Here is an 18,478-nt window from a genome sequence, read left to right as displayed (position 1 = left end):
GGAATTTACTGGGTAGAAAGGCAAAATCACCAATTGTAAGTACACAGTGCTATATAAAATGATAGCCGCAATATATTAAGAGGATAAAAACTTTGATGGGAGGAGTGCTTCTTTAAATTAATACAAGGTCTACTATTGTGCATATCAAAGGCGTTACTTATTTTAAATATCCCACATACCTTTCATTATTAATTTATTACACATATCCTTTAGAGTAAATATTTTAAGATACATACTGAATGTAAATTGAATAGTAGCATCAGTTATGGCATATCTCATATTCCTCCCCCTAGCCTTAAATCACAAAGCCTGCATTCATTCATGCTCATAGTGTATTCATTAATTTATTGCACAAATCTAATGGTATTAATGCATAAATAGCAACTCTGGAGTATATCTAATTTTATTATTTAAAGAAAAATTCGGCATTCCCAAATATCATGCAAAAATTAAAGATTAAGATTTTATTATAGATCCACTGTAGACAAAAAATCGTTGACATTTCAGCCAATACCTAGGCCTTCATCAGAACTATTTGTCTTCAGTGTAAACGGACCGCAAGATAAAATTTTAGAAAAAGTGGTCGCATACTAGTGCGCTTAGGAGAATGGCACTAACGTGCAGGAGAAGGTAGCGACAAATAGTTCTGATGAAGGCCTAGGTATTGGCCGAAACGTCACCGATCTTAATCTTTAATTTTTGCATGATATTTGGGAGTGCCAAATTTTTCTTCAAATATTTGGATTGGTATCCTATTCGTGCACCCCACATTTTCGGAGTGCCGCGCAATTCTTCTCTATATTTAATTTAATGCACATGCCGCAAGGCTATGTTCACATGTTGCAGTTTATTTTCCCAACTTTTCTTATGCTTTTATGCACATTTTCAGCTGTGTTTTACACTACCAGCAAAGTCTATGAGATTTCAGAAATCTCATGCACACAGCTTATTTTTTGTCCTAATTATTTTTTGCAATACCTTTTTTTTTTTTTTTTTTTTACAAAATGCAGCATGTCACTAGTTTCAGTCTTTTTTCGGCACTTTTCACCCTTGAAAGCAATGGGTAGTGCAAAAAAATGCTGAAAAAATTCAGGTATCAGTGTTTTGGTGTCAAAACTTGATAAAGTAGAATCAGATTTCTTTTTATGCACTAAACTTTATCAGCATACACAAGAGACAAATGTACCATGACCAAAGCGCATCGGAAAAAAGCACCATAACTGCAGCAAAAAACACAACAAAAACTCAGCAAAACCTGCTATTTTGAAGCAAGATTCTTACTGCCAAAAGAGCAGGTTTTGCCTACAGAAAAAAACGCATCAAAAACATAATGTGTGAACATAGCCTAAGTGTCAGGGTTTTCTTTATAGATATTCAATAATATAACAGGATCACCCACTAGCGTAAGGCCGGGGTTACACTTGTGTGTGCAATGTGAGAAACTTGCGCATCAATACCCAGCACTGCCGCCAGCACTCGGGACCAGTGCGTTCAGCTGTATAGAAATACATGCAGCTGCACACTTTGATCCCGAGTGCCGGCGGCAGTGGCGATTATTGATGCGAGAGACTCAAGTTTCTCATATTGCACACGCAAGTGTGACCCCGGCCTAACTCAGCTACTTGTGGCATGCCTTCACAGCCGGGCTTGCCACATTCCAGCCTGCATTAATTCATCTGCCACATTGCCTCAGGTGCTGTAACCTTATGCATGGCTGATCACAGCTCTCATCATTGTATCCTAGTGCACTTCTAACACATGACCTTGTCATATAGTGTAGGCCAAGGATGACCAAGGGACACAGAAGGTGCGCCCCAAGTGTACATTATTGTAGTGTATATTCATAGTTGAAAGCTAGGAGAAATTTCTATATTTCACGGATTAAATTGTTAATTAATACATGCTATTCTGCAGGCACAATTTGGACACAGCAAATTCTAAGCCTAATATTTAATGAAGGCCATCGAAACAGAACAGAACAGATTCAAACCATGGAAAGAGTTCCATGGATTGAGTTTAAGATGTTCAACGCTGACTACAACAGCCGTCCATCTCCTCGTCTCTTCTCGACTCACCTGCCTTATTATCTAATGCCTAAAGATCTGAAGTTGAAGATGGGAAAAGTAAATCACATAAGTATTCTTTTACAGTATTTATTACATATTGAATCTTTAATAGATGACTTTATAATATTTATATTTTGGGGCAAAAAAGACATTAAAATTATCTCCCAGAATTTTATTTTTACTTTAGTGACACTTGCCCACCGGCAAACAGACAGGACATGACAATAAAATGGGTATAAATGGAAAATATACATCAAGCAGGAAACAAAATGCTAAGAGTAATTATTTTTCCTAGGGTAGTTTATTCTCTTGTACATAAGGAGATAATACAAAGAAGGGTTTTGGGATTTGGCTTTGCTGATCAGTATTTCTAATTTTGGCTACGGTCACACGTTCAGTATTTGATCAGTATTTTACCTCAGTACTTGTAAGCCAAAACCGGGAGTGGGTGATAAATACAGAAGTGGTGATGTTTTCTATTATACTTTTCTACAAAAGAAAAAAACAACCCCCATGAAAACTGTATACTTTATTTTATATCAAAATACCCAGAGAAAAAGTAGCCCAAATAGTAGATAAATCAAACAGGAGAAATAATCCCCAGATAAGACTTAAACAGATAAAAAAATCAAGTTACAGACAACCTCAATTAGCAACTAGAGAGGTGTAACCTCCTATACATAAGGGTATGTGCACACGTCGGGATTTCTTGCAGAAATTTTGCTGACAAAATCCGGAAATTTCTGGCAGAAATCCGCATGCGTTTATTTGCGCGTTTTTTATGCGTTTTTTTTTTTTTGCGGAAAATTTGCGAATTTTTTGCGAATTTTTTGCGTTTTTCTCCTGACACTCCAAAATCATGGGAAATCCGTAAAAAATCCGCAAAAATAATGAACATGTTCATTCTTTTTGCGGATTGCGGGTTTTTTTCGGAAAAAAACGCAACATCTGCACAAAAAATGCGGAATGCATTCTAAATGATAGGATGCATAATGTAAGCATTTTTTGTGCAGAATTATAGCGTTTTTATCGGGGAAATCCGAAAAAAAATGCTAAAATTCCTGAAGAAATCCTGACGTTTGCACATACCTGAAAAGTACCAGTGATACAGCTGTGTTGTCATAAACTTAATACTATAGATGTGCAGATATAAGTGAGGTTTCCCTAGACACTACAAAAAACCTATAAATATACAACTACCTAGGTGCGGAGGTTGGCACCCTAAGAAATGCGAGAATGGCGCCCCCGCTCGTACAATGGCTGTCCCTGATCTCCTAACCGCACCCTATAAGGAAAGAGTCAGAAACAGAAGGCCAGGTGGCTTGTAAAATCATGTGATGGTATCTCGTGTTATATAGCAGATATGGGGCCCCCCAGCAATGTGATGTAAGTAAAGAGATAGCAGTTGTCAACTATACCTAAACATACAAATAGATATATACATACAGGAAAAAATCTAGGTTTTGTGCAGCATCATCATGACCTCAATGAGCACAACACCAGATGATTTTAGATTTAGCTGGCACTATTCAAATAAAACGTGTTTCAAAATAACACATGAATAGATAGATACCCACAATGCATATCATAGTACATCACTGAATCCATCAACTACAAACAGATCAACAGGTGCCATGTCTGCCCCTGTAGAAAAAATGCAGCCTTTGTTTTGGACAACTCCATACTGCCACGCTATCATCTAGCCTCTCCTGATGAACCCAAGTTTGGGGGAAACGCGTCGAGAGTTTTTCATGTGAGGAGTCACTGTATCAGGACCCGCGGCTACGTGTGCATCATGAACACAATATATGAGTATATGATTGCATGTATATATCTATTTGTATGTTTAGGTATGGTTGACAACTGCTATCTCTTTACTTACATCGCATGGGGGGGCCCATATCTGCTATATAACAGGAGACACCATCACATGATTTTACAAGCCACCTGGCCTTCTATTTCTGACTGTTTCCTTATAGGGTGCGGTTAGAAGATCAGGGAAAGCCATCGTACGAGTGGGGACGCCATTCTCGCATTTCTTAGGGTGCCAACCTAACTTTTTGGCCACAACCATAAACATTACATTTGGAGAGAGGTTAACAAGGCCTATTATAAAAGGAATACTATTCCTACTGTAAAGCATGGAGGTGGATCCCTGATGTTTAGGGGATGTATGAGCTACAAAGGTACAGGAAACTTAGTCAAAGTTGATTGAAAGATGAATGCAGCATGTTATCAGCAAATACTGGAGACAAATTTGCACTCATCAGCTCGGAAGCGGCGCATGCAACATACTTGGACGATCCAACATAACAATGATCCAAAACACAATGCCAAGTCGACCTTGTCTCTCAGTTGGTCAGGGCACACCTTAAGATGATCCCTTGATACCGCAGTCAAGGTTTCTCCTCCATCTTTGCTTATGAGACACACTTTAGTGTTATCAAAGTTTAATGACAACCCAAAACATCTCAATGACCCTGATCAAAAGTTCACATACCCAGGAGATTTTTGGCCAGATAACATGCATAGACATTGACATAAATGGGTTTGAATGGTTACTAAATGTAACATCCTCACCTGTGACCTGTTTGATTGTAATTAGTGTGTGCATAAAAGCTGAATGAGTTTCTGGGATCCAAACAGACACTTGCATCTTTCATCCAGCCACTGATGTTTCTTGATTGTGAGTCATGGGGAAAGCAAAAGAATTGTCAATGGATCTATGGGAATAGGTAGTTGAGCTGTATAAAACAGGAAAGATATCCAATGAATTGATAATGCCAGTCAGCAGCATTAAAACTGTGATTAACAAATGGAAAATCAGGGGCTCTATAAAAACAAAACCACGGTCAGGTAGACCAACAAAAATTTAATCCACAACTGTCAAGATTTTCTTTGGGATGCAAAGAAAAATCCACAAATAACATCAGCTGAAATACCGGACTCTCTAAAAACTAGTGGTGTGGCTATTTGAAGAAGCACAATAAGGAGGCACTTGAAGAAAAATGGGCTGCATGGTTGAGTCACCAGAAGAAAGCCATTACTGCACAAGTGCCACAAAGTATCTCACCTACAATATGCAAAACAGCACAGAGACCAGCCTCAAAACTTCTGAAACAATGTACAGTAATTTGGAGTGATGAGACCAAAATTGAACTTTTTGGCCACAACCATAAACGTTACATTTGTAGAGAGGCTATCAAGGCCTATTATAAAAGGAATACCATTCCTACTGTAAAGAATGGAGGTGGATTGCTGATGTTTTGGGTATGTGTGAGCTACAAAGGCACAGGGAACTTAGTCAAAGTTGATTGAAAGATGAATGCAGCATGTTATCAGCAAATACTGGAGACAAATTTGCAATCATCAGCCCGGAAGCGGCACATGCAACATACTTGGACGATCCAATATGACAATGATCCAAAACACAAGGTCAAGTTGACCTGTCATTGGCTACAGCAGAACAAAGTGAACATTATGGAGTAGCCATCTCAGTCTCCTGACCTCAATATCATTGAACCACTCTGGGGAGATCTCAAGTGCATGGTTCATGTTAGACAGCCCAGGTATTTACAGGAACTGGAGGCATTTTGCCAAGAAGAGTGGGCAGCTTATCCATCTGAGAAAATAAAGAACATCATCCAAAACTACCACAAAAGTGTTCAAGCTGTCATTGATGTTAGAGGGGGCAATGCAAGGTATTAACAAATGGGGTATGAAAACTTTTGATCAGGATCATTTCGATGTTTTGGGTTGTCATTATGATTTAAAAAGAAAACACGCAGTGGTTTGACAATAAATGGCTTCACCTAACCACTAACCATGAGTGGAGAAAAAGGCAAATCCTTTTCATTCATATTCTCTGAAAAAAGGCCAAAAAAGCAAAAATTGTGTATGTGTGTGTGTATAATATATATATATATATATATATATATATATATATATATATATATATATATATATATATATATATATATATGTGTGTGTGTGTGTGTGTGTTCTGTCTATGCATGTGTCTGTATGTCTGTGCTCTGTTCATACATATATCTGTATGTATTTGCTATGTTTATACAAACAGTGTGGAAAATAAGTATTTGCTATACTGTAGTTTTTATCATAGGTACACTTCAACTGTGACAGACGGAATCTAAAAATTAAAACCTGAAAATCACATTGTATGATTTGTACTTAATTAATTTGCATTTTATTGCATGAAATAAGTATTTGATGCAAAGGAAAAGCAGAACTTAATATCTGGTACAGAACCCTTTGTTTTCAATTACAGATGACTGATATTTCCTGTTGATCTCCAGATCTGTCTTCGCCAGATCTTTCAGGTTTTGGAGCTGTCACTGGGCAACATAGAATTTCAGCTTCCTCCAAAGATTTTCTATTGGTTTCAGGTCTGGAGACTGGCTAGGCCACTCCAGGACCTTGAAATGCTTCTTACGGAACCACTCCTTAGCTGCCCTAGCTTGGTGTTTCCAGTCATTGTCATGATGGAAGACCCAGCCATGACCCATCATCAATGCACTTTCTGAGGGAAGTAGGTTGTTGACCAAAATCTTGTGATATATGACCCCATCCACCGTCCCTTCAATGTGGTGCAGTTGTCCTGTCCCCTTTGCAGAAAAGCACCCTCAATGTATGATGTTTCCCTCACCATGCTTTATGGTTGGGATGGTGTTCTTGGGATTGTATTCATCATTTTTCTTCCTCCAAACACAGTGAGTGGAGTTGATACTAAAAACTTCTATTTTGGTCTTTTCTAACCACGTAACATTCTCCCATGCCTCCTCTGGATTATCCAGATGGTCATTGGCTAACTTCAAGGGGGCCTGGACATATGCTGGCGTGAGAAGAGGTACCTTAATAATAATAATAATAATAATAATAATAATAATAATAATTTTATTTATATAGCGCCAACATATTCTGCAGCGCTTTACAACTTATAGAGGGGACTTGTACAGACAATAGACATTACAGCATAACAGAAATCACAGTTCAAAACAGATACCAGGAGGAATGAGGGCCCTGCTCGCAAGCTTGCAAACTATGAGGAAAAGGGGCGACACTAGAGGTGGATGGTAACAATTGCTGTAGTTATTTGGACCAGCCATAGTGTAAGGCTCGGGTGTTCATGTAAAGCTACATGAACCAGTTAACAGCCTAAGTATGTAGCAGTACAGACACAGAGGCTATTGACTGCATAAAGTGTATGAGAACACGATGCGAGGAACCTGATAATTTTTATTTTTAATTTTTTTTTATTAGGCCACACAGGGATAGTTAGGTTAATGCGTTGAGGCGGTAGGCCAGTCTGAACAAATGCGTTTTTAGGGCACGCTTAAAACTGTGGGGATTGGGGATTAATCGTATTAACCTAGGTAGTGCATTCCAAAGAATGTGCCCTATAGGATTTTAATCCATAATGGCATTGTACTAACAGTAATGTTTGAGACTGTTGTCCCAGCTCTCTTCAGGTCATTGACCAGGTCTTCCCGTGTAGTTCTGGGCTGATTCCTGACTTTTCTCAAAATCATCTTTATCCCAAGAGGTGATATACTGCATGGAGCCTCAGACCAAGGAAGATTGACAGTCATCTTGTGCTTCTTCCACTTTCTTATAATTGCCCCAACAGTTGTTGCCCGCTCACGAAGCAGCTTGCCTATTGTCCTGCAGCCCCTTCCAGCTTTGTTCATGTCTAGAATTTTGTCCCTGGTGTCCTTAAACAGCTCTTTGATCTTGACCATCATGTAGAGTTTGGAGTGTGATTGATTGGGTATGTGGACAATTGTCCTATATAAGTAATGAGTTCAAACAGGTGCAATTAATACAAGTAGAGTGCAAAGTAGAAAAGCTTCTTAAAAAAATTAACAGGTCTTTGAGAGCCAGAATTCTTGCTGGTTGGTAGGTGATAAAACACTTATTTCATGCAATAAAATACAATTTAATTATTTAAAAATCATATAGTGATTTTCTGATTTTCATTTTTAGATTCTATCTCTAACAGAGGCAGCGTACCTAAGATAAAAATTACAGACCTCTCCATTTTTGTGTAGGCAGGCGGCAGTGTATCAAATACTTATTTTCACCACTGAATATCTGGATGCATGTGCTGTTTTGTACATATATATCTGTATATATGTGCTGTCCCAGGTAACTAGGATAACAGGAGCTGCTGATGGGATAAGTAGTCTCTCATCAGCTGGCACCTGTGCTCAAAGTAAAAAAAGTTACTGCCGTCAGTAATCGGCTAATGAGAGACTACTCCTCCCATCAGGCTATGTCTGCTGTCATAGATAACAGTGATAGCAGGAGCCGCTGATGGAAGAAGTAGTTTCTTGTCAGCCGGAGCCTGTGCTCAAAAGTTAAAAAAGATAAAAAAGGAAAAAAACATGTAAAATAATTAAATAGTCAAATAAAAATAAGAAACACATTGCAGTATACTCACCTAACACCAAATCCCCAATGCCCTTATCTCCTATAAAAAATGTAAAATAAAAAAACAACATATTCTCACCTTAATGCCCAATCCCCAATTCCCATGTCTTCTATAAAAAAATCAAAAATAATAAATTACCATATACTTTCCTGTCCGTCATAGGCCATGTAATCATGAGTGTCCCACTGCAATCTCACATGTAGAATAGTCACATCTCCCGCCAGATAGGCCGCCAGATACACACTGGCAGGATCGTCATCGCTCCCACAGTGTATATCGCTGAGCTGCTGTGAGAGAGGTCAGACAAGTTCATCAGCTGAACTCCTATGAACTATCTCATGCAGCGATGGTGTCGTAAGTGAGCACTAGGGCTCATCAGCTGATGAATTCCAGTGAACTTTCTCACCGTAACTCAACGCTATACACTACAGAAGCAATTGCTCTCAAGAACAGCTGGCTACACACTAACACAGGAAGTAGTCACATCATAGTCACATCACAAAGTCAATATTCTCATGGAACATTATGGATTATTATCTTCTTGACTGACAGGTGAGGAATATTGTGGTTTATTATTTTATTTTTGTTAAAGGAGTCATTGGTGTTAGTGGATTAGATGTTCGGTGGGAATGATTTAATTTAGATTCAATAAAGGACTCTGTGCCATTTTTTCAATTGAAGGACTTTATTCTGGGTGTGTGTTTTTATATAATATGACTATGGGGTTAGTAATGGTGGTGTCTTATAGACACCTCTCCATTACTAACCTCTCAGCTTGATGTCACCTGACAATGCAAAGGTGACATCAATCCCCTTAACTGTTAGCCCACTGGCTACCACTACAGGGCACATCATATAAATTTTCTTTTCTGGGGCGGCTGAGAGTTTTTAGCGGGGGGGGGGGGGAATATACATTGCCACTTCCTAGGCTATTATTATCAGCCCACAGCTGCCTGCCTAGCCTTTTCTGATTATTCATTATAGGGGACCCTATGTTATTTTTTTGGAGGGTCCCCCATTTTAATAACCAGTAAAGGCTAAGTATACAGCAACACATTTCCTAGTGTAAACTGCAGATATGCTGCTGATAACATGATACTGTATGGGGACAGTTTGATGTACTAGTGATTGCTCTGTGCCCAGCAATCTTCCTCAACCTGTGTAAGAGTATGTTTCCCTGGTCAGGACACATTCAGTATTTGCTGTGGATTGGACGCTACTTACATCCGCAGCATTCAATCTGCAGCCTCCAAATGTTACAGCATAGAGGACAGGATTTTATGAAATCCCATCTCCATCATGCGTGTAGGGACGGCCCTGCGTAACCGGACATACGGCGCATCTTTATAGACAGCAGCATGTCTTTTTATCTCGTGGAGACGCTCCATCTCCGCAATATACATAACCCAGTCTATGAATACGATGCGGTAATTCCGCATGTGTTCAATGAACACATCCAGAATTGTCACGCATACAACAGGGGATGGCGCGAGGTATCCGCTGTGTCCAAAGCTCTGCCAATACGCCCTGTGGACACATACCCTAAGGGTCCCGTCACACATTGAAATTTCCATCGCTACGACGGTACGATTCGTGACGTTCTAGCGATATCGTTACGATATCGCTGTGTCTGACACGCTACTGCGATCAGACACCCTGCTGAGAATCGTACGTCGTAGCAGATCGTTTGGAACTTTCTTTCGTCGCTTGATCACCCGCTGACATCGCTGGATCGTTGTGTGTGACAGCGATCCAGCGATGTCTTCGCTTGTAACCAGGGTAAACATCGGGTAACTAAGCGCAGGGCCGCGCTTAGTAACCCGATGTTTACCCTGGTTACAAGCGTAAACGTAAAAAAACAAACCGTACATACTCACCCGTCGGTGTCCTTCAGGTCCCTTGCCGTCTGCTTCCTGCTCTGAGTGCCGGCCGGAAAGTGAGAGCAGAGCGCAGCGGTGCTGCGCTCTGCTCTCACTGTACGGCTGCACTCAGAGCAGGAAGCAGACGGCAAGGGACCTGAAGGACACCGACGGGTGAGTATGTACGGTTTGTTTTTTTACGTTTACGCTGGTAACCAGGGTAAACATCGGGTTACTAAGCGCGGCCCTGCGCTTAGTTACCCGATGTTTACCCTGGTTACCCGGGGACTTCGGCATCGCTCCAGCGCCGTGATTGCAACGTGTGACCGCAGTCTACGACGCTGGAGCGATGATCATTCGACGCTGCGACGTCACGAATCGTGCCGTCGCAGCGATGAAAATTTCAATGTGTGACGGTACCTTAAAGAATCCAATAAACAAGTGCAAATGACTTCACTATTGTAATATTGTCAATCGCTTTCTTGTCTCTGCTGGAACTCATGTAACCTAAATGTTTTCATGTGGTTGTGCAATATGTTAGCATTTGGGGCCCTACTTAAACTTTTGCCCAGGGCTTTGTCTAAAACTGACCCTAATTGCTCTTCAAAGGCTGCCTCATGAATGAAAGCACAGATCTTTTACAGTAAATGGCATCATTTGTTTTTCTGTTCCTGTATCAGAACATTAAACCTTAACACCTAATGCTGGTGTGAACCTAAGTAACTCTTCAATGTATGCACATAAATGTCTTCTATATGTCTAATATATGCTTTTTTAATTAGTTATTGACTGATAATTTAAAATTTGTATAACTTTTTGAACATTTATTAACTTAATAATAAATAAGCCCATTAACTCAAAAGTTCAGAATGTCTTTTTTTTCAGATTATATATGTGAGTCGAAACCCAAAAGATGTCCTGGTGTCATACTACCACTTTTTCCAAATGAAGTCACAAATAAAATGCACAATAAATTGGGAAACCTTTATAGACCTCTTCATATCAGGGAAAGGTAATATAGAAGCAAGCAAGGAATAAGCAATGCAATGATAAAAATGTTTTTCAGTTTTTAAATTAATTAGCCTTTATATAAAGCGGGGAAAAAAAGTATTTAGTCAGCCACCAATTGTGCAAGTTCTCCCACTTAAAAAGATGAGAGGTCTGTAATTGACATCATAGACCACAACTATGAGTGTCAAAATGAAAAAAACAAATCAAGAAAATCACCTTGTCTGATTTGGCAAGATTTATTTGGCAAATTATGGGGAAAATAAGTATTTGGTCACCTAAAAACATGCAAGATTTCTGGCCCCCACAGACTTGCAACTTCTTCTTTACGAGGGTCCTCTGTCCTCCACTCATTACCTGAAGTAATGGCACCTGTTTGAGCTTGTTATCAGTAAAAAAGACTCCTGTATACAACCTCAGTCACACTCCAAACTCCACTATGGTGAAGAAAAAGAGCTGTCGAAGAACTACAGAAACAAAATTGTAACCCTGCACCAGGCTGGGAAGACTGAATCTGCAATAGGCAAGCAGCTCGCTGTGATGAAATCAACTGTGAGAACAATAATAAGAAAATGGAAGACATACAAGACCACTGATAATCTCACTCGATCTGGGGCTCCACACAAGATCTCACCCCGTGGGGTCAAAATGATCACAAGAACAGTGAGCAAAAATCACAGAACCACACGGGGGGGACCTAGTGAATGGCATACAAACAGCTGGGACCACCATAATAAAGGCTACAATCAGTAACACACTACACCGCCAGGAACTCAGATCCTGCAGTGCCAGACATGTCCCCCTGCTTAAGCCAGTACATGTTCGGGCCCGTCTGAAGTTTCCTAGAGAACATTTGGACTATCCAGAAGAGTATTGGCAGAATGTCATATGGTCTGATGAAACCAAAGTAGAACTGTTTGGTAGAAACAAAACTCGTTGTATTTGGAGGAAACAGAATGCTGAGTTGCATCTAAAGAACACCATACCTACTGTGAAGCATGGGCGTGTCAACATCATGATTTGGGGCTGTTTCTCTGCAAAGGGACCAGGACAACTGATCCGTGTACATGAAAGAATGAATGGGGCCATTTATTGTGAGATTTTGAGTGCAAACCTCCTTCCATCAGCAAGGTCTGTGAAGATGAAACATAGATGGGTCTTTCAGCATGATAATGATCCCAAGCACACTGCCAGGGCAATGAAGGAGTTGCTTCATAAGAGGTATATGAAGGTCCTGGAGTGGCCTAGCCAGTCTCCAGATCTCAGCCCCATAGAAAACCTTTGGAGGGAGTTGAAAGTCCGTGTTGCCCAGCAACAGGCCCAAAACATCACTGCTCTAGAGGAGATCTGCATGGAGGAATGGGCCAACATACCACCAACAGTGTGTGCCAACTTTCTGAAAACATACAGAAAACGTTTGACCTCTGTCATTGCCAACAAAGGATATAACAAAATATTGAGATGAACTTTTGTTAATGACCATATACTTATTTTCCACCATAATTTGCTAAATAAATCTGGCCAAATCAGACAAGGTGATTTTCTGGATTTGTTTTCTCATTTTGACTCTCCTAGTTGTGGTCTACCTATGATGTCAATTACAGGCCTCTCTCATCTTTTTAAGTGGGAGAACTTGCACAATTGATGGCTGACTAAATACTTTTTTCCCCACTGTATGCAGAATGCAGTACATTTTAGGTTTCATTTACTTCTGTGATTCAGCTTACACTGTGTAGTGTTACATGCAGCACTGTACCATTAGTCAACTCTTGTAGAAATGAAAAAAGTGAGTGGAGCCTCAAATCCAAATGAAAAAATTATAGGCATATACAACCCCTGGCATTGGAGGATGTTCATTCAGATGTTTAATTTTGTAGAAAAAAAGGAGATCACAGACATGACACAAAACTAAAGTTATTTCAAATGGCAACTTTCTGGCTTTAAAGGGAAGGTGCCACCAATTTTCTTGTAGTTTGTTTTTTGTGAAATTGAGAATCAGGCAGGAAGAATTTATGGATGAAGGAGAGGTTATTATACACTGAGCGAGAATTCCAGGGGGCACAATTAAAAGAGACAAAAGGCATGCAGGGAATATTAATGAGATTTGAGGGGTTTCTAAGTGTAGTAGTTAAAGGGGTTCGACTTACTATAACATGAGTGGCCAGGGATGGGAGAGATCTCCTGCAACTAGGAGAAGGAGCATAAAAAGTTTTAACAAATGGTTAAGTGATTTGTGAGAGCGTCTTTTGTGTTGGATGGTGGGACTAAATGGATCTGTGTAGTTTACAAATGGGAAAAGAGAGTGAGTGCTATACATCCTGCTAGATGTGCATTTTTCATCAGACAGGGTTTTGGGAAGGCCGTATTGTCATGGGGAGACTAGGTGGGCGAGAGCTAATAACCCGGGCCCCTGCAATTTCCCTCAGACTAGGGAAATGCTGACTGACCCTCTACCTGAAGTTTACACTGATGGTGTGCATGTCCAGGCCTCGAACCTCACCCTGCCTCCTGTTACAACCCTAAGCTGAAAACCTTCGCCCTCCACCCAGTGAATGTAATACACCAATACCCACAGTTAGCACAGACAAGGATAAAGGAAAATATACACCACGCCACAGTCACTCAGGAATACACTATAAATGTGCAGGGCAAAATAAACACAAATATAGGAAGGAGTAAATAAGACCAAGGAAAATACACCACCAGCAACGATTCTCCAACAACCAGCTCTCCACTCTAGACCGAGATAACAATGCACAAGACAGAAGCTATAATCGGCGACGCCCAATGATCAGGAAAGCTATTTAAAGGCAATGGGCATTGCCCAGCTTCCAATCCGAGGAACAGGTAAATTAACCCTGGAACAGCTAGACAAAATCTAGCCGACGCCAATGAGCAAATAGTGGTCAAAAGCGGAACTACCGCTGTCTGTCGAACGACCTGGTCTGAACGGCGTCCGACATGACACGTATTTTATGGTATCTATACATAGGAAAGGACAAAGGGGCTGATAAAGATGGAGTGTAAAGAGTTAATGCAAGAAAGGTGGATGTGAGTGAATGCAGCAGCCAGTATATAAATTATACAAATGCATATGGTGAATTTTTGTTTCAATCCAAATGTACTGGGAATAGGTTTCTTTAAATGTCTTACCTGTCTCCTGCCCTGTCTAACTGCCATGATTAACTGCAAGGCCCTTTGAAAAAAATAACAAAAAATGAACTGAAATAAATTAACTTTTTGATGATATTCTGATTTAGTGAGAAGCACTTGTATATACAGCTCTGGCAAAAACTAAGAGACCACTGCAAAATATTCAGTTTGTCCGATCTTCAGTAATATATAGAATACTATTGGATGTAATTATAATAATCAAAAGAGTAAGAACAGATACAAGTGGGAGCTATATAAATAAACAAGGCCAAATGACTATAATGTAGGTAAGATATCAATACATCAGCTTAATGATTCCACTTATATGTATTAATATTGCATTGCCAGCCTGGTACACAATAAAGGAGTACAACCTGGCACACAAGAAAGGAATACAATTCTCATATGGTATATACTGACACAAGTCTAATATAGCGAGGCAAAGTAAGCTCTTTATCCTGACATCTATAGTCCAATATAGATTGTTTCCTATTGGGTAGTATCATCAACATATGGAATACAATAAATAGATAAATATATTAAACCACATTACCAAAATGTAATGATAGAGGTAACAGTGCTAACCTGAAGGAAAGGAGTAAATTGAGAGTCCCCCCTCAGTTCGACATACAGTACAGACCAATGGTTTGGTGGTTGGAACCAAAGATCTCAAATTTGGACTCATCAGACCAAAGCACAGATTTCCACTGGTCTAATGTCTATTCCTTGTGTTTTTTAGCCCAAACAAGTCTCTTCTGCTTGTTGCCTGTCCTTAGCAGTGATTTCCTAGCAGCTATTTTACCATGAAGGCCTGCACAAAGTCTCCTCTTAACAGTTGTTGTAGAGATGTGTCTGCTGCTAGAACTCTGTGTGGCATTGACCTGGTCTCTAATCTGAGCTGCTGTTTACCTGCGATTTCTGAGGCTGGTGACTCGGATAAACTTATCCTCAGAAGCAGAGGTGACTCTTGGTCTTCCTTTCCTGGGGCGGTCCTCATGTGAGCCAGTTTCTTTGTAGCGCTTGATGGTTTTTGCCACTGCACTTGGGGACACTTTCAACGTTTTCCCAAGTTTTCGGTCTGACTGACCTTCAATTCTTAAAGTAATGATGGCTACTCATTTTTCTTTACTTAGCTGCTTTTTTATTGCCATAACACAAATTCTAACAGTCTACTCAGTAGGACTATCAGCTGTGTATCCACCTAACTTCTGCACAACACAACTGATGTTCCCAACCCCATTTATAAGGCAAGAAATCCCATTTATTAAACCTGACAGGGCACACCTGTGAATTGAAAACCATTCCCGGTGACTACCTCTTGAAGCTCATCATAGCATGCCAAGGGTGTGCAAGGCAGTCATCAAAGCAAAAGGTGGCTACTTTGAAGAACCTAGAATATAAGACATAATTTCAGTTGTTTCACACTTTTTTTGTTAAGTATATAATTCCACATGTGTTAATTCATTGTTATGATGCCTTCAGTGTGAATGTACAATTTCCATAGCCATGAAAATACAGAAAAATCTTTAAATGAGAAGGTGTGTCCAAACTTTTGGTCTGTACTGTACATTTTACCTTTAGTGTCTTATGGGGGGGGGGAGGGCATGTTGTTTCTTGTTTCTGGATCTTTCTGCCTTAAGTTTTCTCTTAGACATGTAAACTTTTCTTGATACACATAACATGCAGGTTATAGCTAGATTAGTGACAAAATGTACTATTGATGGTTTTCCAGAGCTGGGCTGGCTATGTTAGATGTTTTTTGGTCTATCGTTATTTGCTCTTATGAAGACTTCTCTTTATTGTAGACTTATATACTGAAAGATCTACTGCCTGGAGAATGTTCTTCACTTAGGTGAATGTTGTAAATGGGCTTTTTTGTACCATGGAACAGAGTCTGAGAATATCCACAACTGTTGTCTTCTGTCAATATCCAGGCCTTTTTGACTTCCCAGGCTCTCCAGTTAGCTATTTTTAATATAGATGTACCAAAATATTGATTTGGCCACTCCTATTATTTCTGCTATCTCTCTGATAGATTTCTTCTTTTTTCAGCCTAATAATAGACTGTTTCTCTTCTATTGAGAGCTCGTTTGACCTCTTGTTGTGGGTTCACAGCAACAACTTTCAAATGCAAATGCCACATCAGGAATCAGCTGCAGACATTTTACATGTTTTTTTGATGATGGATTATTGAGAGAGTAGCTGATGAAACCCATTTAAAAGCTTTTGGGATAATTGTCCAATTACGTTTGAAAAAAGGCAGCTACATATTAAACAGCTGTAATTCTTAAACCCGTACTTCAATTAGGATGTGAATACTCTCAAATGTAAGCTGAAAGTATGCACTTTAAGCTCATATCGCTTAAATAATTATATCATGAATATATTTTGGTAAACATCTAAAATGCCAAAACAGCATTATGTAAAGAGAAACCCTGATCCAAGCGATGTTTTATTTAGTGGGCTACTTGCTGTAGTTTTGATAACATCAGCACAAAATTAGAACTAGAGGACTATTAAACCTTCTTCCATGTAATTCTCCATATTCATGAGCTCTTTATAGCCACGCCTCCACCACTCTTTTGCAGCTTTTTGCCTATGCAAAGCGTATACAGAAAGCTTTTAATCATTTGGTGGAATTCTAAGCAGCTCCGCAATTAGAGAACGGGTAAAATTACAGTAGATAAAACAGTGACTTAATCACAACTGCAGCCAGAAGCCAAGTAAATTACACATTGCTGGAACCAGGATCTTTGCCCCTACATTATGCTGCTCTGAGATAAGGTAGCATAAAGCTTGTGACCGATTGTCTTTCTTTAGCAACAAACTGAAGACAGAAACTGCCGTAGTGCTTCCTAACAAACTGTCATAGTGCTTCCTAACAAAGTGGTAGTTTCTAATTTGTAGATTAGCCCTCAAATTTAATTCAAGAGTGATCATCAAAATTGTAAACTGTTAATGTATTTACAAATTCTTTAATGATAAAGTTTCTTATTTTACAGTCTTCGGAAGCTCGTGGTTTGATCATGTAAGGGGCTGGTACCAGCACAAGGAGGATTTTGACATACTTTTCTTGACATATGAGGAAATGATAAAGGTAATTAAGATCATTTACATTATACAACATGTCCATTCCTAGGGCATGCAGTATAATTTGTACCTATATAAAAATGTTATTGCCAAAGATATAAATCCTAATTAATTGCGATGCCTAGTTTCTTAATCTTTTCCATGGTAAAATGTACGTCCATTTTTAATCTTAAACTAACATGCACATATATTCCGCATTACAGCATATTTTCATATTTTTTTAACTTAAAGGAGTTTCTCAGGAAGAGAAAACATAAATAACAAAAAAATGTTAATAGAAATACATTTCTATGTGATAGGCCGGCATCACACTAGCGAGTTTTACGGACGTATGAGCGCAGAAAATACGTCCACAAAATACGTCCAGAAAATACGCATTGCACACGGCCCAATGATTCTCTATTGGGCAGCTCCTATCTGCCGTATATTACGCATCCGTAATATACGGTATGTTACGGGCGTAGAAAATCGCAGCATGCTGCGTTTGTCACCGTATTGCGCAAAAAATCTGCCAATGAAAGTCTATGGGGGCGAGAAAATTACGGATTACACACGGACCATGCTTGTGACTTGCGAGAAATACGCACCAGTGTTCTATAGAAAAGCCGGCAATTCAGTGCGGTGTACAGTAAAATCACACTGACAGAATAGAATAGGTAGAATAAATGTGTACACATAGAATATGTTCCCAGGCTCGAGTTAGTAAAGAGGAATATGTAATAAAAGAAGGGATATGAGATGGTTTACTGTATGTAAACCATGTCTCATATCCTGTCGGGTTTGTGAAGGAGATAGGAAAAGCTGGCAATTGAATTACCGGCTTTTCTGCTATCTAGCGCTGAATTAAATAT

General features: G+C 39.5%; 1 protein-coding gene across 2 annotated transcripts in view; it reads left to right on the top strand.

Moving 5' to 3' along the window:
• Positions 1-18,478, top strand: part of LOC143807687 (amine sulfotransferase-like) — a 182,838-nt gene that overhangs the window by 57,317 nt on the left and 107,043 nt on the right. For both annotated transcript variants that reach the window (XM_077289515.1, XM_077289516.1), the window contains exons 3-5: positions 1,915-2,123; positions 11,262-11,388; positions 17,540-17,634. In XM_077289515.1, coding sequence (XP_077145630.1) covers positions 1,915-2,123; positions 11,262-11,388; positions 17,540-17,634 — 431 coding nt within the window. The remainder of the gene's footprint in view (positions 1-1,914; positions 2,124-11,261; positions 11,389-17,539; positions 17,635-18,478) is intronic.

Source organism: Ranitomeya variabilis, chromosome 2 (genome assembly GCF_051348905.1).
Source record: "Ranitomeya variabilis isolate aRanVar5 chromosome 2, aRanVar5.hap1, whole genome shotgun sequence".
Classification (NCBI taxonomy): Eukaryota; Metazoa; Chordata; class Amphibia; order Anura; family Dendrobatidae; genus Ranitomeya; species Ranitomeya variabilis.
The sequence above is the reverse complement of the archived record's forward strand: the minus strand, read 5'-3'. Positions and strand labels throughout refer to the sequence as shown.